General features: G+C 47.8%; 1 protein-coding gene across 1 annotated transcript in view; it reads right to left on the bottom strand.

Moving 5' to 3' along the window:
• Nucleotides 1–25,733, bottom strand: part of Smog (G-protein coupled receptor 158 smog) — a 394,223-nt gene that overhangs the window by 258,955 nt on the left and 109,535 nt on the right. Inside the window, exon 2 of the mRNA XM_077707544.1 lies at nucleotides 9,248–10,059. Coding sequence (XP_077563670.1) covers nucleotides 9,248–10,008 — 761 coding nt within the window. The 5' untranslated portion in view covers nucleotides 10,009–10,059. The remainder of the gene's footprint in view (nucleotides 1–9,247; nucleotides 10,060–25,733) is intronic.

Raw genomic sequence — 25,733 nt, forward strand, 5'->3', positions numbered from 1 at the left:
CCGGTCGATGGAAACTCACTTCTGCCACCAGGCTCGAACTCACGCGTATTACGAAACTCGCGTAGGTTTGTTTTATGTCAAGGTAAGGTACGTACATTCATGGAAAAGTCTAATGCGAGCACAAAAATATGAACCAGAACACACAAATAGCGCGATTTTCTTTCTACGCAGGTCATGTTTACGCGTGGGTTAATTACAGTAACAAAACTGGGAAATCGGTGTTTACAAATATACAAATAGCACGCCATTATTTGGCCTCGGCAAACAGTATTTTTCAAATCTCCCTGTTTTTGTTCATATTTTCATGTTCGCATTTTATTTGTTTATGACTGTACATTTTGTCTGATAAACTCTGAGGTGGTCGCCAGTGCCGTGGCACATTACATGAATTTTACAGTAAGTAAAAAGTTATCGCGAAAGTCACAGTCGAAACAAACACTAACCGAGACGAAGCAATATAAACACGATTAGCACTGACAACTTGAGGTTGAAGCTGTGGCTTAAAATGTGGCGCGGCCTTTACTGCGGTGAATGTGATTCAACTTGTAAGCACTTGTGTGTGTGCGCGCACATGCATTCGACTTCGCGCACCCCACGTGATTAAACTATGCCAGAAAATGAATTTAAAAAAGCACAGTTCAAAAAGTCAAGAAATAAATTCCTTCAATAATTTGTAAAAACCGAGAAATGCCGTTAACCATAATACTTTGATCCTTGAATTCTCTTTTACGCTCAAACGATAGTACGGACACTAATAAAGATATCACCCGTGTTCTAGCACTTGATCAATAATTTTTTGCAGCAGTGTAGAGCCCAGGAGACATTTTGGTTGCCTGGGCTTCCACATCAACACATGACGGCGGAACGTAGATATGTATCCGTGCTGCCACCACAGAAAAACGTCTCTCTGGACTACCATGCACACCTTTTATTCGTCCGAGGTAGCAGAGCGTTTTAGACACCGAGCCGGTGGTGCGGGTTTTTACACCAATCGGGATAAACAATATAACCCATAACACTCACTGTACGGCATCGCACCCGCCGAGCCCAGAACTAAGCCAGTTGCGGGTATCAGCTCACATTAATCGGCTCTGACGCACCGTATCCAGTCAGACCACAGGTATCACTGCCATGGGTCCGCAGATTACAAAGAGCCGGGATCATTTATTGTGCGCCAGCGCACCCACGCATCCGGATGCCTTAGCGGACCATTACGAGATACCACGAAAGCCGTTCGGTGCCATGGCCGATGCCGCGCAATCCGTCAGGCAGGTCGGGCTCAGAAAGAGGACCGGACTAAACGACAGTGACAAGAGCAACAGGAACAACAGCGGCAACAAAAACAACGGAGGGAGAACAACAGCAACAGCGACAAGAACAAAGGAACGGACAATGTCACGGCAACCGAGGGGCAAAGAAAACAAAACAGGGACGTTGCTTTCTGTTTCTTCACCTCTCCACCATGTCCAACGAGCTTGCCGACCAAGTAACAAAGAAAGCACGCGGGGCAGAGCCGCGTAAATATCTACATGAATGAACCACGCTACCTCAAGAACGGCCCTGGTGGCTTCGAAAGACCAAGCCGCTCTGCTTTTTTTTTTCTCCTTATTAGTTGGGTGTCCGGCCACAATACGGCGCTGGCCCCGCGCAGGGCATTAGAGTCCAATTGATGCTCGCTAATAACCAGGGAACCGATGGCGGCCTCCCTAATAGCGGGTCCGCGTAATGGTCTCCGACCCTCCTCTCCGCACCGAAAGAAGCAAACCGCGCTACTCCCGGAACTGCCCCTCTTTCGGCCGAAGCAATCGCGCGGGATGTACAGGAGGGGAAGGAAGAGGAGAGGGAGGATGGGGAGAGAAAGGAGGATGCGGACGTGCCGTTCCCTAGACGTGGTCAAGCAACGCTTTGCTTTCCCCTTCCAAGGGCTGGTCTTTTCTCCGTTGCTTTTGTCCCCGCCATCCTTGCTGTTTTACCGGTGCGCGTTCGCTTGTCGGCGCGTGATTTGATCTCTTCGGGTTTCTCTCTGCGCATTGTGTCCCTATCGGGACCGCTCGTTCCCTTTACTCCTCGCCGTTCGGGGGCCATTTGTGAGGCGATGATGGGCTGAGGAAAAATACCGTGCTGGCCTCGGCAGCCGAAATTATCCGTGCACTCGGCGCTCGTTCGCGATAGTATTCGGTGCCGGCGCCCCCGCTGCCCCCTTTGTTTTGCTTTTAGCTTTTGTTGCGCGCAATCGCTTCCTTTTGCTAAACTTGGAGTGACTGGGTTAATCTGTGATTGCCTAATGCTTGATCTTATTGCATTGTGTTACTTTGAATAACTTTTTTGTTCTAGTGTTGCACCTAAGACGCTTAATACAGTGTACGCAAACCAAACGAACCAATAATTTTAAGAGAAGAAGAATGTAGCTCAAGCATCGTGATATTAAAAGCTACCTTTCCTACAGTTCCTAGCAAGACAAATGATACGTGAGAATGCTATTCTACATTGCGTTTAGTTCACACTCGTTTCTCTACTGGAACTTATCGGCAATGCGCGGACACGGGGTGCTTTATCTCGAACTGGCTTTTGGGGAAGAAAGCCAGCATAACAGCGGCACTACATATCCGCGTATTTTTTGTCTTAACAACATGGTTCCGGCTTTAATCTTTCGTTGTTTATTGACGCATTAAGAAGACTCTCTCTACGTCGAGGCACTTTCGATACCACTGCTCTCAGCTCCGAGAGAAAGGAAGGTGTCCCAACAGAAATCACGCTTCCAGGCTTAGTTTTCGGAGTTCATTACGGCTTTAGACAAATCTGTTCAGACGCCGACGAAGCAAGCCTGCTTAATATCTTTAAATCCGCTAAGGAAAAGTATGGAGGGAGAGAGTTCATGAAAGCTTGAAAGGCTACAGAGATATGGGGCTCCTTGGAGTCCCCACCGCATCTTCCCACACACAGCATTTATGCTATACATGTGGAACTTATGTCTTAAGTTTAAAAATGCCAGCCGACACGCGGCCGTTTTTTTGAGGAGATGGGGCTTTAACGAAGTTAGGTTCGATAATCACACTATATATATATATATATATATATATATATATATATATATATATATATATATATATATATATATATATATATATATATAGGACACAAATAAGGGTTGGCAGTCAAGGAAACCTCGGAAAGCAAAGGGAAGGATGTAGTAGGTCATAGAAACAGATAGAGAATTTGAACAGAAAGAAAGTGCAGAAAAAATGCCCGCCAGGTGGGATCCGAACCCACGACCTCCAGAATACCGGTCTGGTGCGATAACCACTACGCTACAGGCGGGGCTATTTTCCCTTCCACTTTCTGGGGTATTTATGTCAATGTCAATGTAAGTTTTTTCCTGTGCTTGGGGCGCCGTTCTTTGGTAGGGGCTTGCTCATGGTGACAGGTTTGCCCTCCGAAGGTGGAATCGGCAGTTGATGCGGGTGTCTGCCGCATGCGGATGTCGTTGTTAATTGAGTGCAGTGTCCACGCGGTCCTGCCATCTGTCGGTCCGTCGAACCGCACGTGTTATTTGTTCTCTATAGGAGAAGTTTTCAGTGTGCTTCACATTACGATTTCGCAGCTGTTCAAGTTATTTGTTGTGGATGGTGAAATATGACTCCGCCAATAAACACACGTGAATTCGGCAGAACAGAACACGCACCCCACCACCGGAATTTTAATATCAAGAAAAGAATAAAAAGAAACAGGCGCCAAGCCGATATTTCAACTGAGCTCTAAGCGGACTTAGTCACCCCGAGCCAAATCATATATGATATTCCGTAGGCTCTGTATGTGTTTTGTTACTCCAGTTCAAACATTAGGTTTATCACCATCTCCTACAAACTATCGACCTATATATGTGTCACCACTATAGGTTGTATTCACTGGCGTGGCGCTCATGCCAGCAACAATGTGTGTAAACGCCATGCCCGTGCCTGGCGGTCTTTGTTGCTAACCCGGCTTCGCATGTACGGACCGTACTCATGACCGAAAGAAAATCTTCCACACCTACAAGTCTACAGGATGCCCATGACGCAGTTTCTGTTTTAGATGCGACTGCATCTCATTCAGTCGCCTTGTCCCTCCATACGGCGTTGTCCACACCCCTCCCCCTACACTATAAAAAAAATAATAGTTAGTGGCGCCCGGTTTCGATCCCACGACCCTGTGGGCGGAACGCGAGGTACATGGTGCTCTTCCCACTGCGCCACAAAACCGAGACAGAATCAAATGCTACGAACGCGCCTTATATCCTTGACTTATTCAAACTACGTCAATAAGCTACTGATACAACGCATGATGGGGCAATAATTAACACTTGCAATAAAATAAAAGCTCCCACTTACAGCAACAATGATGGAGTAAAGGTCGTTGCGACAGCGAAGCCCCAAGAATACCACTTAGAGAGATTGACCAAGATTGGCCAATAAAACATAATAATAATCATAAAACATAATAGTCATACGCGTTCCCTACACGTTTCACGCGATTTCTTTTCTGGTACAAGGCACGTTGAAGTGATTCCATAACGTAGGGTGTGCCGCACTAACGTTGATTACACGAAGGGAGTGCGTGTTCTGTTAATCGGTGTAACAACCTTGCGCTGAAATTCAAACCCCAAGTTCCTTACGACCGCGTCCAAGTTGGTTGCGGCTCAAAGGCTGCAGAGTGAGCGCCGTAGTAGCGCTGTTGTGCGCAGCGTTTGTGCGGGAAGCAACAGCTCATTAACTCAACGGCAACTACTGTCTCCCGCAGCGTCCTACAGCCTACCTGTCGCAAGACACGTGTGAAGTCGTCGGCACAAATCAGCTGGTTGCCAGCTGCCGTGCCTTGGTATCAGCCACTGATCGCTCAGCTCTCAGACCACTTGCCGATAGATCGCGCTAGTCTCCTAGCTAACAATACAGTAAAGCCCGCTTATATCGAACACGGACATATCGAATTATTACCTATATCGAACCCTCGTATAATTTTGATAAAAATTACGTGCGTTTTAAACGTTTTATATCGAACGCGATTTTCCTCACAATGGATATCTCGAACTTTCCCGCACCGGATTTTTCGCTCTCCTTAGGCACTCAGTAGGCTTTCCCGCAATAGACCGGGGCGCAGCGGTGTCGCTTGCGACTCCCGCGCGAGCTCGAGCGCCCATGTCGAGCGCTTCAAAAACGGCCGTGACATAGCGGACCAGCTCCACGCATGCATGCCGTTGGTGCTGAAAGCGCCACATTGGGCGCTGCGGGATGCGGTGTCACTGATCTTAAAGTCCGCGCCACTCGCTGCCCGCACTTGCTCGGTTCGCTGGGTTCGCCATTATTCGGTTGTATCCAAGCTTGTCTCCGCTCTGTCAAAGGCGCCGAGAAATGTGTACCTCTTCCGAGCACGAGCAAAGCCGTCGCTGCCGTGGCCCTCCTACGTCGATACTGCAGCGCCATTAAGGGCAGCGGTCTTGTGCTTGTCGACTGTTTAGATACCGTGAAGCAAACAGTCACCAGCAACGCGTTGCGCTCCAAGAACCAGGTGGCTACACTCACGCAGTTCTTCCGCCCAAATAAATGAATGTTTTCTTTCCGAGAAAGTGACGTATCAATGGTAAACTGCGGGGTGGTAAGTGCTCAGCGTTAGCTCGTGACTCCATCGGCAGGATTTCTCTCATGTAAGTTTTTTTGCTTTACTTTCTATATCGAATTTTTGCTATATCGAACTATTTTAAAAGCCTCGCGCTGTTCAATATAAGCGGGCTTTACTGTACACTCACTGCTACGCTACCGTTTTATCTCAATCGACGTGGGCGTGAATGGAATTTTTTTCGGAAGCATTATTTGGTTTTTGCACAGAACAACCCTGCCGTGGGCAAGGTGCGGGTGCATTTGTGTCGACATCCGTGTTCGCAGGCAACTGCGCTGCAACGTAGGCATTTTGTGCGTCGTGCCGTTTTCTTTCGCAACCACGACTCCAATCTTCGGTGGTGGAGCGGAGTTCTCAAGGGCAAGTAGAGCATCACGCCACAATGGCACTGCGATTATTCATATCTGTTCACGTCACGGCCGAGATTCGGGTGATAACGGCATATACTACGGACGCCGGGCCTGTTGTTTTAGATGCGACGGCATCTCATTCACTCGCCTTGTCCCTCCATACGGCGTTGTCGTTGTCCGTCCACACCCCTCCCCCATTCTCCTCGCCGCGCGAGCTGGAGCTCTCCGCCGCTCACCCCCTCTCCTCTCCGATAGCGAACACTCTCTCGCGAGGGGCATTGGATTGCATTCGATTGGCTTGGGTTGGCTTGGCTTGGATTGGATTGGATTGGATTGGATTAAAGTGGATTGCGCTGAATTGTGTTGCGTCATAGCCGCGCCACGTTGCGTCATAGCCGCGGCAGGGGGTTCACGGCACGTTTCACGCGATCGGAGAATCAACCTAACGGAAACAACAACGGAACCGCCTATGCTTCGAATCTACACAGGGGTTCCCGCGAGGGGAGGGGGGAGTAATTTTTTATTAATATTTTCAGCGAGATGAAAACGCATGCTAAGACACGGCGGGCACTGTCTTGGCGGTTTTCAGTGTTGCCAAGAGAAGCAATCGCCCGCTTATCTTTAATGAAAAGACCACCTACGTGTTATAAGATAATGAAGCACCCAATGCATTCTCCCGCATTAAAGTTTTTAACCCATCATCATTTCTTTCACCCCAATCAACGCGGCTTTTTCGAAGGCATGCCACGTTACACTCAGTTGTCACTATTTTTAGCGATATCAGTTCAGTGTTGATATTAATCTACCTGTTGATTCCTGATCTCTTGAATTTGAAAGAAGCTTTCAATAAAGTTCCTCATAAATGGCTCTTTCGAAAACTTTCGTGCTTAAAACTTAACGTATTTCTCGCCTGGTTCAATCCTTCTGAAGCAACAGAAATCGGTTCGTTCAAACTAACAATTTTCCCTCGCCTATGTCACGGAGTTCCACAGGACGCCGTTCTTGGCCCTTTTATATTTCTTATTTATATTACTGATCTGCCACCTAACATTTCCTCTACGTAAGGCTTTTGCTGACAATTGTGCCATTTACCGTCCTCTCAATAGTGAGCACGATGCGCATATGCTTCAGTAACATCTAATTGATTACTGATTGGTGCGAGAAATGTCCAATTACCTGAAACGTTAAAAAAAACATCGCTAATATCTTTCCATCGTCGGTAGATATACCCATCAAAAATCCCCAGTGCACTTCCTTTACTCTACCTGTCCCATATATCACAAACCTTCATCACATCACAACTATTTGTCACTTATATCATTCTTTTCTTCATTGAAGTACTTGGGCATTACCTATTCTCACAACTTTCTTGGTCCATTCACATAACACAGATAACTGACGAAGCTAACTGTGGCCTCGGTTACTTATGTCGTAGTCTCAGACTCACCCCAGTCCATGTTAAAATGCTAGCCTATATTGTATGGCCCAAACTGGTGCGCGCATGTGCAACTTGGGACCCCATCATTCTAACATTTCAAAATGCATTGAATCCTTCCATAATCGGAACGGCAGGCTCATTTTTACGACTACTCATAGCACACCAGTGTAACAGAACCTAAATCTGAACCTAACCTACCAAATCTTGAAACAAGACGTAAAATTGCCCGCATATAAATTCTATCATAAATTCTGTAACTCTATTCTCTAACTCTATAACCATACTGTAACTTTAAAACCATAACTCTTTAACCATATAAACATAGCTATATAACCATAACTCTTTAACCATATAAACATAACTATATAACCATAACTCTATAACCATAATTCGATAACCATAACTATACTATAACTATAAATTCTATAACTACAACCACAAATTCTATTACTCATAGCTCGGTAGCTGCCATTACGCATGATCTCCGCCACTGATGTATCAATCACCCGAAGGCAGCTTACCCGCCGCATGCCCATATTTATGCGCATCTTCATTCTTTCTTTGTTCAAACTCCCATACAGTGGATCGATCTTCTCATAGACGCCATGCGCCACTCCAATGCAGCCAATTTCAAATCAACCATCGAACGCATCATCCTTCCCGAAATTGTACACCTCGTGTAAACCCTGCCTAGGCCTATTTGTGGATGGAATAAATAAATAATAAATAAAGTATTCCTTCCTGCTGCAGCCCTAATTATTAGACTGTTGCATCTAAATGTAAAATATCATAGTGTCTGAGTGTGAAGCTATGACGGAGAGGAAAATATTGTTTTGATTCCTTGCCGATGTCGCCTGCCGCCAGACCGCAACTGAACCAGAATGCAATAGCAGTCAGGAAAAGCGAGTAAAGTGGAAACTGTGATTAAATTATGACTGGCATGAACATTTCCATATTTACCATTTTCTATCTTTTGCAGGATTGGGCGGGTTTTGCTTTAATGTGTTTGGCTGACGGCCTACGATTAAAGATGACCTAAAGTTGCGGCTATAAAAAGTCTTGTTGGTTGACCATTTTTGGTTCAATTGGCGAATTATTACGAAAATAATTCTGTCTGATGTATTTTTTTTCTTTTTTTTTTCTAATAAATTTAGCATCAGAAGGGTACTTGTCGAAGAAACTGAGGTCGAAAAAACAGTGTAAGCTATTCATTTTTATCGTAACTTCGTTCAAGGTGAACAAAATAGTGTAAGCTGTTTTGCTTGGTCACTGAGAGAAGAAAGACAAATATATATTCCCTGTAGAGTGGCGGTTGGAGTCTGCATTTCAAGACTGCATTTCGTTTGTTTTTTTTAGCAAAACTTTCTATGCCTCACTGATACTGTTGAAGTCCGAGTGAATCACACTGCAGGAAAGCCAACTTTACACATAGGGTACATAAATCATACACCACATATCAATGGGATGTCTTTGCCCACGTAACGGACCTCTCAGAATACGCAAAATCTAGATTGGCAGTGCACGCAGTTAGTGATGCTGACAATGAAATACATCCTCCAAGCAGGGTTGAACTTTGGACTTGGGCAGTATGTATTTTGGACTTTGGGAAAGTTGCTTTGGGACTGTAGTGAAGTTGTACACGCTTGCCCAACGTTCGTCGTATATAGTCCAGGCGTGTGGCTTCGTGGCCACGTGAGGTTGAGGAGCTACAATCGGGTAGCATGAGTGCAGAAATAGTACACTGAGTGCAGCTAAGTGAGGCATCTCAAGGCTTCGTCCCCGAGAAATGGAAGGCTGCCCGAATACGTACCTGAATACGAGCGAGTTGTCCCGGCGCACTCCGAGGAAGGGCAGCGCGAAGGTGGCCACCCAGGTGTCGGTGACGGCGCAGTCGAAGTAGGGCGCCGTCCAGACGCCGTCGCGGGCGGCCACCTGCAGCCCACTGGCCACGTCCAGCACACTGGTCCCGTAGCGGCGGAGCAGCCACGCCGTGTAGTTGGCGCCCGCCAGCCGGGCGAACCACGCGCACTGGTCCACCGAGTCGGCCTCGTACGAGTAGTTCCGGTGGAAGGCCAGCCCTCCGGAGGGCGCCGCGTACGCGAACACGCTCAGCACGGGAGCCTCGCGGCCCCGCGGCAGTACGAGCAGGCCGCTGCCCAGCACGCCCTCCTCGCTGAGCACGTTCATGCGCGCCAGCGTGTAGTACAGGTCCTCGCCGTACACCAGCTCGGTGTCGTTCTGCAGCCGCGCCGACAGCGAGGTGAGCAGGTTGGCAGTGCGCACGGCCACTTGTGCCTGGCGTGCCAGCAGCGGCGCCTGCGTGGCCTCGGGCCGCGCGTTGGGCCGCACGCCCAGCGGCGCCAGCGAGACGCGCGCGCACGCTGCCCACGAGCGCGACTCGTGCACGAGCTGCAGAGCGGCCGACGCGTTCCGGCCGCGGCGGACCAGGCCCAGCACGGCGTCGGACCAGCGCGGTGCCGTCGGGCCGGCGGACGAGGCAGGACGTGCGGCCGGCCAGGCCGCCAGCTGGCCGGCCAGGAGGAGCCAGGCGCAGAGCAGGCGGCGGCCCATGGACTGAGCTCAGGGAGGCATCGCCCGCCGCCGCGCTGGCCCGATGCCCTCCTGCAACACACGGGGAAGGGAGGAGGAAGAAGGAAGCATGAATCAGTTCGTGTAAAGGGAGGACTCCATCGTCCATGAGCTGAGCATTGATGTGCGATAGTTTGGGGCATTCGTACTGATATTGCGTACAACAACCGGAGCTTCGAAGAGTGCGTGGAGCAGAGATGTACCCCGGCATTGCTTTGTAAGGAACTTTTAAAATCACATCAGCGTTTTATGTGGATGGGGTCAGATCGGCTTTTTCTGACAAAGCGGAGAACTTGAGAAAACTTTTACAGCCAAGCTGCATATGTCTAATCCCCGAGATTCACGTGGTGGTGCAGGCGCTTTACTCAGAGCCTCAGTGGCTCCGATATGGCTCCTACAGTGACGCATACAGATGCAGATTTCCGAAGGCCTCCATACTTTCATATCAGGCGGCCTGTATTGCCCCTAGAAACCGTTTTCCAGCAATGCGTTTTTACTTAGAGGGGAAGTCGACTTTGGTAGAATGACTAAGCTTGGTCATTGTTAGCTGGCTTTCCAACATTCTCTTGCTTGGTCAAGCGTGGGCATCTACGGAGGGAATATGAGTAGATCCCAATGTATACTCCTTTCTACCTCCGCCACATCTTTTCCGATAGTGTATACTCCTCGCCATCCGTGGTGTCTCTCTCCCACCTGGAAACGTGCAATGCCGCGCGCTCTACGGTGGGCACCTGTGCGGCACACTAGAGCCTGCGCTGTGATTGGCATAGCCGCCTTGTAATAAAACGCCCTTGTATATACCCACTAATCGTGTGTATCTCTAGTCTGTGGCGTAAAGATAGTGATTGTGCCACTGTTCTTATTATTCAACGTAACAAATCCCCAATAAATCTAAACCCCCACATAGCGAATTCCAGAAGAGCGCCAGCGTCGCTGGGCTTCCCTCTTCACAATGCGGAAGGGCTCTGGGTTTTTTTACATTGACGCGTTCTTAAGAAAAATCTGATAATTAAATGTACTCCGATATTTTTAGGTTTGGATAAGAAAAAAAAACAACACATGGCGCCATGGTACATTCTGAACGTTGTCTCATGTAACCATATATAATCTACAGAAATCGAGTTCCACCAAACAAAGAAAGGCAAACACTAAACATTTCGACCAGTGATTCAAATTTGCACGATGAAAGTATTACAACCTATTGAAATGCTTACACGTACAATTTTCATTTAGGCAGCTCCGGCCATGTTGTTGAGTTATTATCAATGATGCACTATGCGTTCGATTACGGATCATCAGCTCAAATTGAGGTGCAAGCGGACACATCCTGGTTTAATGCACCTCCGCTTCGAACCAGATGACAAAGTTAACCACAATGAATGTGTGATGATCAATACAAGCTCGCGTATACAATTTCCTGAATTTCTCAATGTAACGCCTGTGCTACCGTATACGGAGGCACCAAGAATACAAGTGTATGTCTACAGGTGAGAGTTGTCTAGCGGTGTGTTTTCGCTTATTAATAACGGCAGCATTCTCTTAAGATGCCTTCGTTGCTTTCTTAGTGTTTATCCCTACCACGACACTACAAGAAATCAGCGCGGCATGATCTGTGCTTCAACGTAGGCGAAGCTGCAAAAAGTGTAACTAAACGACATAATGCCAAAAGAGAACCCGGTGCTCGTACTCTGTCATTTTTCCTATCATCCACGTTTGATGCTGTCAGTGAGTACCCTGCGCACTCTCGAAGGAAATGTTCCTATCACACCGAACGTGTACGCCATGTTCGAAACATATGATCCAACGCAAGCGCGTTAGGTTCCTTCTTCCCACTGTGTTACGCAATATCTTACGGTGAACTCAAACTTCTTACGCCAGAAGCATTGACTTTTGGGAAAAGTGACGCGTGAGCCCGTAAAGTGTAATTCATCACATACTGTGATCTTCACCTGGTTTCACCTTAATGGCTCGATCATCATTTCACCCGCATCCGCGAGTGAAGAGAAAGCTTAGAGACGGCAGGCTTTGGTATTGGAACACGCTTCTCAGCCGAGCTATGAGAGGGACCAACGGTCGTCCCAAGCAATAACTGAACATTTATAAGCGGAATCCTTCCCGAAGATAACTTGAATTGTTCCGCGCGCATACTCTCTTGGCACTACACCTTAAAGCGCCGCTTTGCGTTGCAGCGGTACCCCTCCCTCCCCATTCTCTAGCGAGTGTGCGAACAATGAGCGCACACGGACCACGCGCTATCGCTCATAAGTTCAAGCGTTCCGGATGTCTTGCATGCCGTCCACTCCGCGTGTGCCTTTTAAGGACTTGTTGGGATGGTAATATGTGGTCTGCTGGGGATCCTTGGGGTGATGGAGCTTAAAGTGATGCAAGTACTTCGATGCCGTCGTACACGTGTGCTGGTTTTATGCCGTCAAGTAAAACTATACCGGGGCGGCTATCCCTGCGGGTCGTAATGTGCTTGCCTCCACATTTTAACTAGTTGAACGGCCCAACATACGGGTGCCGGAGTGGGCGTTGTACGGCTTCCTGTGCCACACGAAGCCGTACGCTTTGATTACGGCGTCCACGGTCGGTTCACGGGGATCACACGGCCTGATCACCGTGTATGTGAACAGGCCGTGCTGCTGGTGGACGCGCAGGCACACGCGTGGCATGCTCAAGATGTCCCGCAATAGCAGGGCGCAGAACGTGCTTGCCTGTTCGTCTGCACCTTTACTGTCAGTGAGAAACCCCCCTGGAAGGCGAAGTGATGTTCCGTATGCCAATTCGGCCACGCAACATCTGATATCTGATCTCGGAGCCGTCCTAATTCACAGTAGAACTAAAGGCAGTATAACGCAGCCACGGGAGTTATGCACCAACGTCATTGACTTCAACGTCAACGACAGACGCCCCTCCGACAATCTCCTCAGTCGACAGTAAACTGCCCTTTTGAGACTGCGGAAACTCTGCACTCTGGTTCCTACAAGGTGAATCGCAGTTCGCAGCACGGCGCATCCCAGCTGACCTTACAAAATACCCATACGTAGTAAGCAGCCTCCCGCCCGTCACGGCCACTAAAAAAAGGGATCTTTTGATCGCATCACCTGCCGAAAATGAACATCCAACGCTTAAAGAAACCCTCCTTCGCCGACTTACTCACTCCGGACCTCAGCGGCTGCCGCGATTGCTTTGCGGCAAGGAATTCGGCGGCTAGGAACTCGGAAGGAGGGGAGGAGGAAAAACGTTTATTGGACGTGGTGAACATGCAACTGTTGGTCGGCGAGACAGCACTCTAGACAGAGATTGCTGCGAGAACATTTTTTTTCCCAAGAAGCTACAGTAGAAGCTCGATAAACGGAAATCGCTGAAACGGAATTGCCGCTTAAACGGAACAGTCGCCTGGAATTTGGTTGGTTTTGTATTCAGATAACGTAAACAAACTCTCGGTAATCGGACCTCAAATTTCCGCATCACCGTGTAAACGGAACCAGAAAAGGAACTTCTTGTGAAATCCACTGGCATGAGAATCAGCTTTTTACGGTTCCGGCTGTTTCGTTCTTGTTTTTTTTTTTTTTTCTTCCTCCATGCTTTTTTAGCCTTGTTGGCCTCGTAAGCCTCGTCTCGTAAGTGGTTACCGTGTTAGCGCAACGAATGTTCCAGTCTTGTTCCAGTCGTTCGCTCTCGATTCTAGACGCCGAGGCTAAGGGCTCACCTCCTGTTGCCTCGTTCGTGCCATCGTTGTGCTATTCGTCCTTCATTACCACGTTGCCGTCTTCTAAATTCGGTGGCTCGTAAGCACTCGCGAAGTTGACGCCTCTAGCCTCCGTGAAGATGCAGGTGCAAGGACTCAAACAAAAATAATTGACGCATTTTGTAGTGCACAGCGCCTCATTGTTGCCAAATCAACTTTGTGAATGCTGTGCCTACGCTTCTTGTAGTTTTCTTGCTTTCTGAAAACTATCAGCTACAGTCACTTTCTAGTGGTTAGAGTTCCATGAAATGCCCTTATAAGTGTGTACGCACATAAATTTGCATCTTAGAACATCTCTCTCAGTAGACGGAACTAATTGTTCCGGTCCCTTGAAGTTCCGTTTATCGAGTGTCTACTGTACTTTCAAGCGCCCGCGTGGTATTCGCTGCATCAGAGCAGGCAGATCTGCCTGCGCTAGCCGACCTTGTCAACCGGCAGGTAGGGATGCCCCGCCCATAAACGGGCTGCCATGCAAGCCATAACGATTACACTGTAATAGGCTCGCTTGGCCTAGGTGAGAGTGTGGACTTTATTGGTGCGTGTGGACAGAGATTTCCGAGCCATTGAATGAGATGTACTTGATTCAGTGGCGGGTGGGCATCGCTACGAGGGTATTGTGCGGACCGCAGCGGACTGAGGAGGTTGTAGAGTGCCTCAAGCAACGAGTTGAGTTCCTTCGAAGTTGAGGGTTTGTTGCAAGGCTGACTGCTTTATTTGTTCTTGAATAATGGTGCCCGGAGAAGGTGGGAGAGGGATGGTGGATTAAAGCTTGACGATCAAGGTGCGCCTACATGATAGCCCGCTAGTTGTGCAGAAAGGGACTCGGTACAGGATTTGACGCGTACGGGAGAATGATTGGTTGAACTTGCAAGCTTGAGCTTCGTACATGATGGTATCGACTGCTACGGCACGCGTCAAGGCTTGTACACCAGGCCTTCCGCTCAAGGACAAATATCAACGTATCGGCCAGATTTAGCTAGTTTTAGTTTCCGGGAATCTCGGATGGCTTAGCTATCGCAAACTGCGGCAAACGCTGTAATAGACGGCAACCAACTGTAATCATGAAATTCCGATATAGCGTGGTGGTCTTCGTTGCGTGGAAGACCACTTTCTTTGTAACCGTTTGCTTTTGATGAATAAACTTCAACTGGACTTGACTTGAAGGGTTGAATTATCGAGTGGGTGTTGGATGTACACTCCTGTACTCTGCACCTATTACACGCCGACTCCTCCATTGGCTTTTTCGGGCATCCGTGCTGGCTTTAGGCACTCCGCCGCAGCGCACGAGCGCGTTTTCGTTCCGTGCTTTCCTCTGTGATAGAAGCTTCTCCTCATTGGTTCTTTTCCACCTCTTCACCTCCGGTCAAGTGACATAAGGGAGAGAGGCGGCGCGCAGTGTCGGCGGCAGCATTGTGGGCCCGCGGCATTCCCTGCTAGCGCTGCCAAAAATCACTTGGGCTCAAGTGTTTGGGAACATGCTTCCCAGCGTTCCTAAAACACTAATCAACATACTCGTTGCTAATAATCCCCTTAGGGAATGCTACTGCTCCTATCATTACTTGCTCACGGCTTTAAGGACAACCCGGGTGTCGGTTTCACCGCCTTCCGTACTCTCTGATTAGTAAAAAAATCCTGTAAACTGGGTATCTTTTCTGATTCGACATAATCAGAGATAACGACGTCCCACCGAGTAGTTACTGTTGTACATCGTAAGCGCTCATATACGCAGTGCGCAACGTTTGCATAAAAACACCTCTTTAGTGCTCTAACGCACACAGAAAAAAAATAGGTACGGCAGTCACGGTGCCATATTTAGCGCAATGTCGCGTTATCACCTTTTGCCAGCCGCTAGAGCGAAATTTCGGCGACTTCATTTCGATCAAGACGGCCCACGGCTCGGCGGAGTCTCTGGACGTGGCGGGCGCGTTATCGAAATGGCGGGGCCAGTTTGAACAAATTGCCTCCCTGCCACCGAGGGCAGCCTCCAAGTCATCGATTAGCGGGCGCAGAAAGCGTCCGGCAGATTTACGGTTACGACCGCCTGCCTGGCCACGTGTTGAGAAAAACGGCAAGAGGAAATGGGAAAAAACGGGACAACTTTGTGGAGCAGTGATGCCCTCGGGCGGCGGAAGTAAGTGCGAGGCCTCGCGGGGGACGTTATAGACCCAAGTTTCCACGCTGGCATAAGTGAGCCAGGAAAGGAAAGAGCAGAAACTTTTGAAACGCGGAGGAAGTTTGGGAATAAAAAAGCGAATACAGGAAAAGGGAACCTTGATGGTCACGTCCATACATATGCCAAGAGTGCATGTTGAGCATAGCAGATGTCTAGAATGGAGGGGAGGGAACAGCCTCGTCAGGAAATCCCTTGTGCAGCAGACATATCGTGAGTTCCCCTATTTTCGCGCGTATAACCCGCACCCAAAATGCGAAAATTTCATTTGAAAAGTAGGGGTGCGAATAATACGCGGGGTTTTTTCTATAGTGCAGCTTCACGGCAACGCGCGTTGTACCGTGAAGCGCACACGCAGTAACACTGACTTAGCTTTCCAGGAAACGATTGCGCAAAACATACAAGGAATATAAAAAAAAGTCGAGCGCACTATAAGAACTGAATTTTATTAGTAAATTATGACTTTCGCCTTGCAGTCAGTGCATTCTACTTGCTAAATATACGCTTTTTCTGTCTATATAGTACGGGATGAGTTGCTTGAGCGGTAGCTTTGGTGCAGCTTTTCCTGTATCAAATGTGCCGGCAACATGCGACGATTTTTTTCTTTTCCGGCGGACTGAAAGGGGGGGGGGTTGCGTATTATATGCAGAGACGGGTTATACGTGCAGAAATACGGTATGTGACACTATACGCTGAGCCGCAATCAACGCTTTTACTGCGCAAGATTTCTTCGGAGACTACTTTCACAAATCTGTACGTCCATCCGTTCATCCGCTTGTGTATCTGTACGGCGTGGCACGGTGAACACTATATGGACCCACTGTTCATGTTTTATACATTGGCCATATTCGCTACACACTGGTCATATTGGACTGCGCCTAGCTTCACCGATCGTCCTCCTTCCCACACTGGGCGGGCACTGAATATTTCACAGCGAAGTGTTCATCTATGGCTAGTATCCGAAAATTTTTACAACAGCTGAAACAGTCACGTCAACAAAAATTATGAATCTTAAATAAGACTTCAAGGAGACATATATAAAGAATGCACGGGCAGGATAACCCTCTTCAAGCAAAGCGGCAAATTTCCGATCCGAAAGGGAGTAAGACAGGGAGATACTATCTCGCCAGAACTATTCACAGCATGTCTGTCTGGAGGGGGCATTTAGAAAGCCTGACTGGGAAAACATACGATTAAGGATAAACGAGGAATTCTTGAGCCAATTGAGGTTTGCGGACCACGTAGTCTTGCTGAGAGAGACTGCAGAACACATGCAAACAATGCTTGAAGAACTACAATCAGAAAGCACGGCCGTGGGGCTAAAAATAGATATGAATAAATCTAAAGTATTGAGGAATAAGCACGCCAAAAAAGTCCTCCGCAGCTTAGGAAACGAAACGCTAGAAGATGTAAGGGAATATTAACTACCTCGGGCCGATGGTTTGTGCTGACCCCAGCCAGGAGGGAGAAATGCGGCGCAGAATAGGTACGAGTTGGGGAGCCCTCAGCAGGCACTCCCAAGTAATGAAAAGTAAGCTGCCTCTTTCACTCAAAAGAAAAAATCTACAAATCTACAACCAATGCATACTTCCGGTTATGACCTACGGAGCTGAAACGCGGCGTCTTACTAAACAACTAGAAAGCACTTAGGTTGGCTCAACGGGCCGGGGAACGAATAATGTTAGGAATAACACTCACGGACAAGACACGAGCTACCTGGATGAGAGAAGAAACTAGAGTAGAAGATATGATAGTTCAAATAAAGAAAAAGAAATGGATTTTGGCTGGCCATGTAGTGAGACGAACCGACAACCGGTGGACAATTAGGGTAACAGAGTGGGTACCAGAAGATGGGTCCAGAAATAAGGGGAAGGCCAATAGAGAGAGAGAGAGAGAGAGAGAGAGAGAGAGAGAGAGAGAGTAAACTTTATTAAAGAAAAAGAGCCAAGTGGTCGGTTTCCTCAGTCCAGGACCCCGTTGGAGCGTCCAGCCGTCTCAGCCCTGTGAATCAGCCGAAGCTGTTCTTCGGCGTTGGCTTTCGTCCTGCAGTGGACCTAAGCAGGCTGATGATGATGATGATCATCATCATCATATTGCGGCAAAGTCACCTTTCAGGTGAATACTCTTTATCAATATAATTTAGGTACCTTAAAAAATGTACTGAAATTGGCCACTAGCACGACTGTAGCGTTACGCTGAGTTCTATTTACTTGTCATAATTAGTTAGACGACAGTGAAATTGCAAATACGGTGAATTACTAACTGCTGTCAATACCCAGCCGAATACGGAGGGAGTGTGGTTACAGAAACCGACTGGAACTCTTGTTTAATTCGAACTATTCAGGTACACATGATTTGAGAAGTAGCCACTGAGACGGCTGCAACATTACGCCGAGTTTCATTTGCTTCTCAAAATTACACAGTTGACAGGGAAGTGGTGAATACTGTGTAGTTCCAGTCTGCTGCACCTACAAGGGCTTTTACGGGAGGGACACGGACAACCCAATGCCTGTCACGCTAGAATAAAACTATATTCCCTCAAAGTTTAATTCAACCAATCACTAGAAATCAGCTTAATCGCGAATTGCAAACAAACGTGTTCTCTTTCGCCCACACCTTGGACTGCGCCCAGCTTCGCTAGCCATCCTTAACAGATTGGAACGGCACCGATATCTTTTGTTAAAGCGAAGCTTCCCGTGTCTCGCTGATAGCGTCTGTAGTGCACACAAAACGCACTGCACAAAATACAACTTTCTGTGGTGATTATGGCAATCGTGGGTGAAGTGAGTAAAATTTAAAACGCTTCCCGTGGTCCAAATCAACCCTGAGTCCCTCGCGTTATGAAGCCGACGTTTATCCGATTGTGCCATTGCGGTACCTTTTTTTCTTTATTGCCTGATTTGGCATAACCTAACAGCTACACGATACAAGTAGATGTGAATAACCACCCTGCCATACTTTAAGCAGGCAGTTAACATTTGTGCGCCTTCATCACAGGAAAATCATGAATTATGAATGAAAATCACGAATGAGTGTGATGAATGAATGCCCACTTCTCTAATCTTCTATGCGCCATTCCGGCATAGTTCAAGCAGTTTGGGTTTGGAAAGCGATGCATAGACGTGCAAAATTGGACAGGAAATGCACCCCTCGTTTAAAGACGACGATGGTTGAACGCTAGGGAAAGCCAAGGAATGGCTGTACAAGTAATGCGCTAGAGAGCGCAATCGCAGGCGAACATTGGCCGAACATTTCAAGTCCTTGGGAAATTCCTATCACCAGCATTGTGTAACAAAGAGACTTACAAGATCGGAGGCAACAATCCGAACGGGCTCAGCGAAGACCACAGCATGGCTATTCAAGGTGGGCCTCGTGCGATCGCCTCAGTGTTCGTCATGTGCAGTGACAGGGGATGTACACCACTACGTAATGTGTTGCCCAGAGCATGATGTCGAGCGGACTGCAATGCTCTCGGCGATTCGAAAAGTGGCAGCCCCACACAGTACTCTGGACCACATCGTCTTTCCAAGGGGACATTGGAAGCTGCGCAGAGACGTGTCGCGCCTTCTCCTAAGCTTCCTTCAGGAGACGGAACTGGCGAACTCGTGGTGGAAGGACACTACCATTGGCTAATTAGGGGGAGCTTGGGCGGAGCAATTGCCGGCATATCCAGCCAGGCTAACCCCGCCTGATCCCCCACAACCACGACCACGACCACCACCACCACCACCACCAACACCAACAGTGCAGTAAACCGTCCCGATAAAAAGTGAAGTGTTCATATAAAGAGCGCAAAGCCTTATGTCATACTAAATTGCTCTCTCCTGCGTCAACCAATAGCTTCTGTGTTGATTCGCTTGGTGTTGGCCTTGATTTTGGTCAGCTTCGCGTTCCCCTATCGGTGTAGTTTGGACAGAGGGGTAGTTTTTTTTATTGCGTCATTTTGCCACAGGGCATAAGTAGCAGGGAAACAACGAACAAAACAGGAGAAAGACGCAATACAGAATAAATTTTGTTTAGTTATATCGTTCAAATAATGATGGAGCCAAGGCGTCCTGCTGCAGAGAGATTCACTGATTTAGCTCGCATAGCAAAAAACTTAAAACACACATAAAAGCCAGAAGAAGCGGAATAGTTAAGAAGGTCTCCCTGACAGCTGAAGGGGGCTTCTGCTGTACTTGCATTTACGTAGCGTACAAACTTTGCGTACAAACTGTACGAGAAACGCAAAAAAAAAGAGAATATTGACAAACATACTTATGCAAGCACAGAGAGCATTTTTTAGAGTGAACGTGGACCCTCTGCCTTTGTGGTGCGTCTTCAGAGTGCCCACTCTTCGCCAAGTTGTTAGTTTCCTCGCGTCGCTCGCTTTCGACTTGGGAGAAGCGGCCCGGAACCCAGCACTTAGTCCGACAAAGGGGCCGACGAGAATTCCAGCCGGCAGCTGCAAGTGAAGGCAGAAACGTATGCGAAGGAACCGCGAGGCTAAGGGCGCGAAAACGGAAGAAAAAAGATCGTCGAAGGACGTAAAAAAAAAAAAAACACGGTTCTGCCGCCCCCACGTTTCAAATTGAGCTCGGGGGCTGACGCGGCTGCACTTTGCCGTACAAGCTGGAGCCCCTCTTCGCAGGGGAAACCTCTCGCTACCGCGTTTCTCATTAGTATCCGCCGTACTGCGCTCTGGGCGAACTTTTAATAAATGCCGGGAACTCTTCCGTCACGAGAAGACGGAAATTGTGTAGAGTCAGCGCGTTTTTGTATTGCACACGAACGCTGCGAGCACATCCGCATCGTGTTTTCTTCTGCTTTCTCTTATGTACTCCACTCTGCGAGAGAGAGAGAGAGAGAGAGAGAGAGAGAGAGAGAGAGAGAGAGAGAGAGAGAGAGAGAGAGAGAGAGAGAGAGAGAGAGAGAGAAAATGTTTGTTATTTCTGCGGCAGGGACAAAACTTCTTAACAAATCGCTCCCGCGAAGAACGCGTTATTGGAATTCGTCGGCGCGCAGCGTGGCTCTACGGAGCGCCGTTCAATCATTCGTTGCACGGCTACCAGGCACGCCAGAACGAGTACTGCTGACTTGCGTGATAGTAAGCGGCACGCAGGGATTGCGTTAATGCTAAGGCGTTCGTTAGACGGCCGACATCACGAGAGAGGCCCGAGATCACAAGCGGCGCCGCGAAAACGGCTTTTTAAAGACGGTAGTCTTTCTCGGGCTACTTAAACGCAGAAATTCGGGTCTGTCTGTCTGTCTGTCTGTCTGTCTGTCTGTCTGTCTGTCTGTCTGTCTGTCTGTCTGTCTGTCTGTCTGTCTGTCTGTCTGTCTGTCTGTCTGTCTGTCTGTCTGTCTGTCTGTCTGTGACTCTATTCAGCCACCCGGCCAAGTGAAAGAGAAGCTGCGCAATAGTCTCATATCTTATCAATATGCCTGATATCTTACGTCTAATATCATAATCTTTTTATAGTCTCAGAGAGAGAGAGAGTGCTCCACTTTTATATTTTGACCTTCGAATCCTACCCCTTCTTTTTGAATATGAAATAAAAATGTGCATTTTTCTCCTTCGCGCAAGAAATAATGAATTGATGCACAAATAGATCGACCAGTCGTTACTTTTTAACCCCAGCAGCACCCGCTTTTCAGTACACAATAACCTAATTCTGCCGAAAGTTCGCTCTAACTACGGCAAACAGACTGCCGTATTCCCAGCCATTTCAATATGGAATGAACTACCCACCCCCCTTACATCAATTCACTCTCCCCATTTATTCCAAAACCAATTGAAATGTTTTCTATTATCTACCGTAATGTATAAACGCGTTTTCATTGTAACTCTATTTTTACACTGCTCTTTACACTCTATTTTTTACACTTTTCAATGTGCATTTGTTTTTATTGCTACAAATGGATGCATATATGTGTGCGTATGTGTATATATATACATATATGTATTGCTTTCTGCCTGTTCTTGCTCATCTTCTTTTGATGTATAGTTATCTTGTTGCCTACTCTAACGCTGTTCTTTTACGCACCTTCTCAAAGGAGGTCCCCCCGACAGTTTTTTTAACTACAGGACCTCCTTCTTCTGTATTACTACTTGTACGCACTTTTAAAACATGTGAAAATAAACTTCAACTTCAACTTCACACTCACACCGAATCTAAACATCAAAGTCAGGTGTCAATGTTCACACTTTTCAACATTGGTGAACAAGAACAAGACATTATGCAAATATAAAGCAGAAAATCAATACATAAGTGTTATTTACGGTGCTCCTTTATAAAAAGATTTATGAATGCTTGATCTTTGCGAAATGAAATACTACATCTACTGCCGAAAAAAAGTTCACTCCCTCACCTGCTGTCACCCGCGCCAGTGTAGCTTCTGGCGGCATTTTAAGAAATCAAGCGGCAACAGTTATGAAAGGTTCCACTAGATACGTTCCAAATTCTGCATGGAGCGCACGTGGAGTAGGGCAGCGTGGTTCTATAAAAGTTCAAGTAGTACGCCTTGGTTCACGCGTGTCTCCGCCGTATGGCAGCGCTGGCATCGAGGCACCCGGCCTGAATAAGTGGAACGCGGTAAATTTAAATTAAGTTGAACAAACCTCTAGCGTGTTTACCTTGGGAGGAGCGCGACGGAAGAGGAACAGCATGAGAAAGCAAAGGGAGACATTTACTTGGCAAATGTCGACTAAAGACCATACGAAAGGAGCAGATACGCGGAAAATTTTAAACCTCGCGCGCTTCGCAGGCGGTTGAGATAAAACCCCCTCCTAACACCGCACTAAAATATGGAGGCTAAGTAGCTCAAAGTCGCAACATTCTAACCATTCTTTCTTGCTCTCCATGCCCCGACACCTGCACATTTTCCTTAAAGGAGCAAGTAAGGGGCACATTGATACATCGTCCTTCACTAAATAGTAAAGGGCGATTTAAGCGCATAAAACAGAGGACGGGAATAAAACGGGATTCGATGCCTTTAAAGCCGGCCCCCCGCTGGAAGGATCATCGGGATTAAACATTAATGAGCGTTATATGAAAATTCTCCCTCGTGCGGTCCAACGGCCCCGTACGCATTTAAATTAAAGCGTGGTCGGGACAGCTTTGTGGGGAACCTTAATTGCGCCTGGGAAAGAGGTTCCGTTTTATCAATTTTCGCGAAAATTTTGGTTTACGTTCCCCACGGGGGCCCGGAAACACATTTCATCCACACTTGAAATGCAGATTCGCCCCTCTGCACAGGCGTGCGCTTCTGGTGCGTTTCGAACAATTTCCCCGGTCGCGTTGCAGTTCATTCCTCATGGTCCGATTGCTACGCGGTGTAGCTCACAAACAGTCGGTATCGTAACTCCACGGAAACGGCCGGCGCGAAGCTCCCGCGTATGTCATTGTTTTACTCCGTCCTCTGCGTTGCTGCTTCCGGACGTGGTGCCATTGTGAAGCTCCGTACAGCGATATATGTATGTGCGGACAATCGCGATAGTATACTGTTCCTTCTCTGAGGTCGTTTCTCACCGAGCGGCTCCAATCGCGTTCTCGGCTAAATTGGTTCTCTTTGCACACCGTCCATCCTTAGCTGAAGCGCTTGCGAGTCTGCTTGCCGAGTCAGGAGGCGGCGAGGCGCGAAGGCTCTGTCTCAAATGGCGGCAGAACCGACGGTGGATGCGAATCGATTTCCAGGAATCCGGGAAGAGACCGGTCGTAACAAGAAGCGGGCGAAAGTGATAGAGAAAAGCAAAGGGCGCGGTCAACGTGCCGCCCTCGGGCGTGCAGGAGTTTCGCCTTATGGGAAACTTTCTGGGTGACTGCTCTTAAAGGGGACCTGTAACACTTTTGACAACTTTTTTTATATATCTGGAATGCTTTCGGAACATTGTCAATAAGCGCCTGCGGTGCTTAGAGAAGGAGCCCTAAAGTACTTCCGCTAAGTATTAATGAAATACGCCCATCAGATAGCTCAGAAACTCGCTCAAAATTTCACGTCCCTTTGCTGGTTTCGGCGTTTTTTGCGCGGTGAAATGACGTCATTCGAGCGATGTCGCCGCTATTGGCCGGCTTCAGTCGCGCAAAAAAAAAAAAAAACGCATTCGAAAGCCACTTAAAAAATTGCGACACAGTGCAAAGCAGAAAACGGAGGGCGTATCTGCCGGGTACTGCCGCTCTGTGCGGGCGGTAATTGCAGCTGTCGCAGTGTTTCCAGGCAAGACAGGAAAGCAGGAGTGAAAGCGTTTGTCAGCAGCTCTGCAGAGTACCTTTAAATGTGGGTATGGCAAAAGCATTGCATTATTTGCCTAAAAAGCACTCCATGGAAGCTAGGGCAGCGAGGCCTTTGGTCATGTAAACCCCCCAGTCTGTCCCACTGGTCAAAATTTAAAAAAAATAGTACGCGGGAAGAATGTGAATGCCGGAAAACGACATACAAATGATGAATTGTGCCACCATAAAAACATTCCACGCTGGGCAAACCATTAATTCGCTCGCACAAGATGTCCCGATGTGAAAGGGAATTTCCGTGGCTGCCTCAGAGATGAGTGCTTGAGGTCGACAGCTTGTAATCGTTCATTCCCCGCTATTTTGCATGTTCGCGAAGAACGGTGGCACCCGTCGGTGGTAAAATGCATGCAGTTGTATTTGGCAAATGGCCTTCTCAAGCCTAGGCTCAAGTCTGTCTGCTTCCGGTCGACAGAGTTCCGGAGAAATACGCCGGAGAAATACAGGCAACAATTTGAAAACGTTTTTGGTTTACCAAAGAGTGGCGTGTTGTTTAGAATGCAAAGGAAGCGCGTATTGTTCGACAAGGATTCACTTCACGATGCCGTAAGCTTGATGTGACCACGTTCATTGCGCTCGAGTGTGCGTTGACTAAACGGCAGTATACCATTTATCATTGCAAGCAGAGCAAGCACTGCAAGCAGGAAACGGGTTAGAGAATCTGCACTCCTTAGTTTGTGGTAGCAACTAGCGAAAATAAAACTCAACAATGTTTCTTTTCTGCCGTGAGTTTATAATCAGGCCTTTGTGGTTGGCAGGGTGATGACACAGGATAGCATCGAAAAGCAGTGCGTGAAAGAAAAAAAAAACTTTGTTCTATGCGATGCATTGCCAGCACGGAGAAACGCCTTTGACATGATTTCGAAGCGCAGCTTTCGTGCCCTCTTTGATGCCGTTGTACACCAATACGCCCTGCAGGAAAGCCAACTTTCCCTGACGATGATGGTGATCGTGGGTAGTGAAGAAATACTAGAAAGCTTCCCGTGGTGTGGGAATCGAACCTCGGTTCCTCGCGTTGTGAAGCCGACGTCTATCCGATTGAGCCATTCCGGAAATCATCTACACCTCCGTCTATTGACGACGACGGTTGAACGCGACGCTGTCTTCGTGCGAAATAAAACGAAGAAAGGTCAAAGTCAAAGCCGCTGCGATCAAACGTCCAAAGTGCGCGCGAGTCAAAGTCAAAGCTCAAACGACAACCAAGGAGTCGCTCAAGAGAAAGTTTCGCTTCCAACTATCGCCGTCGTTAGACAGGAGGGGAGCGTGATTCTTTCTACTGACTGTTTACTGGCTATGCGTAACCAGTACACGCTTGTAACTGTTGCGTGTAATTTTAGACAGAGATCGGGACATGCAACAAGTGTTGAAGAAAGCCGTGACAGGGTCTAGAGGGAAGCATGTTTTGTAATCAGTTTTAAAGGAGCCATGAAGAGAAAATACAACTTCGTGTAATTTGAAAGAACTAGAATTCAGTATCTCACTCAGCTACATCACACCCCCAAAAGATGTTTTTTTAACA

Source organism: Haemaphysalis longicornis, unplaced genomic scaffold (genome assembly GCF_048455015.1).
Source record: "Haemaphysalis longicornis isolate Haplotype H1 unplaced genomic scaffold, Haemaphysalis longicornis Haplotype H1 scaffold_4, whole genome shotgun sequence".
NCBI lineage: Eukaryota > Metazoa > Arthropoda > Arachnida > Ixodida > Ixodidae > Haemaphysalis > Haemaphysalis longicornis.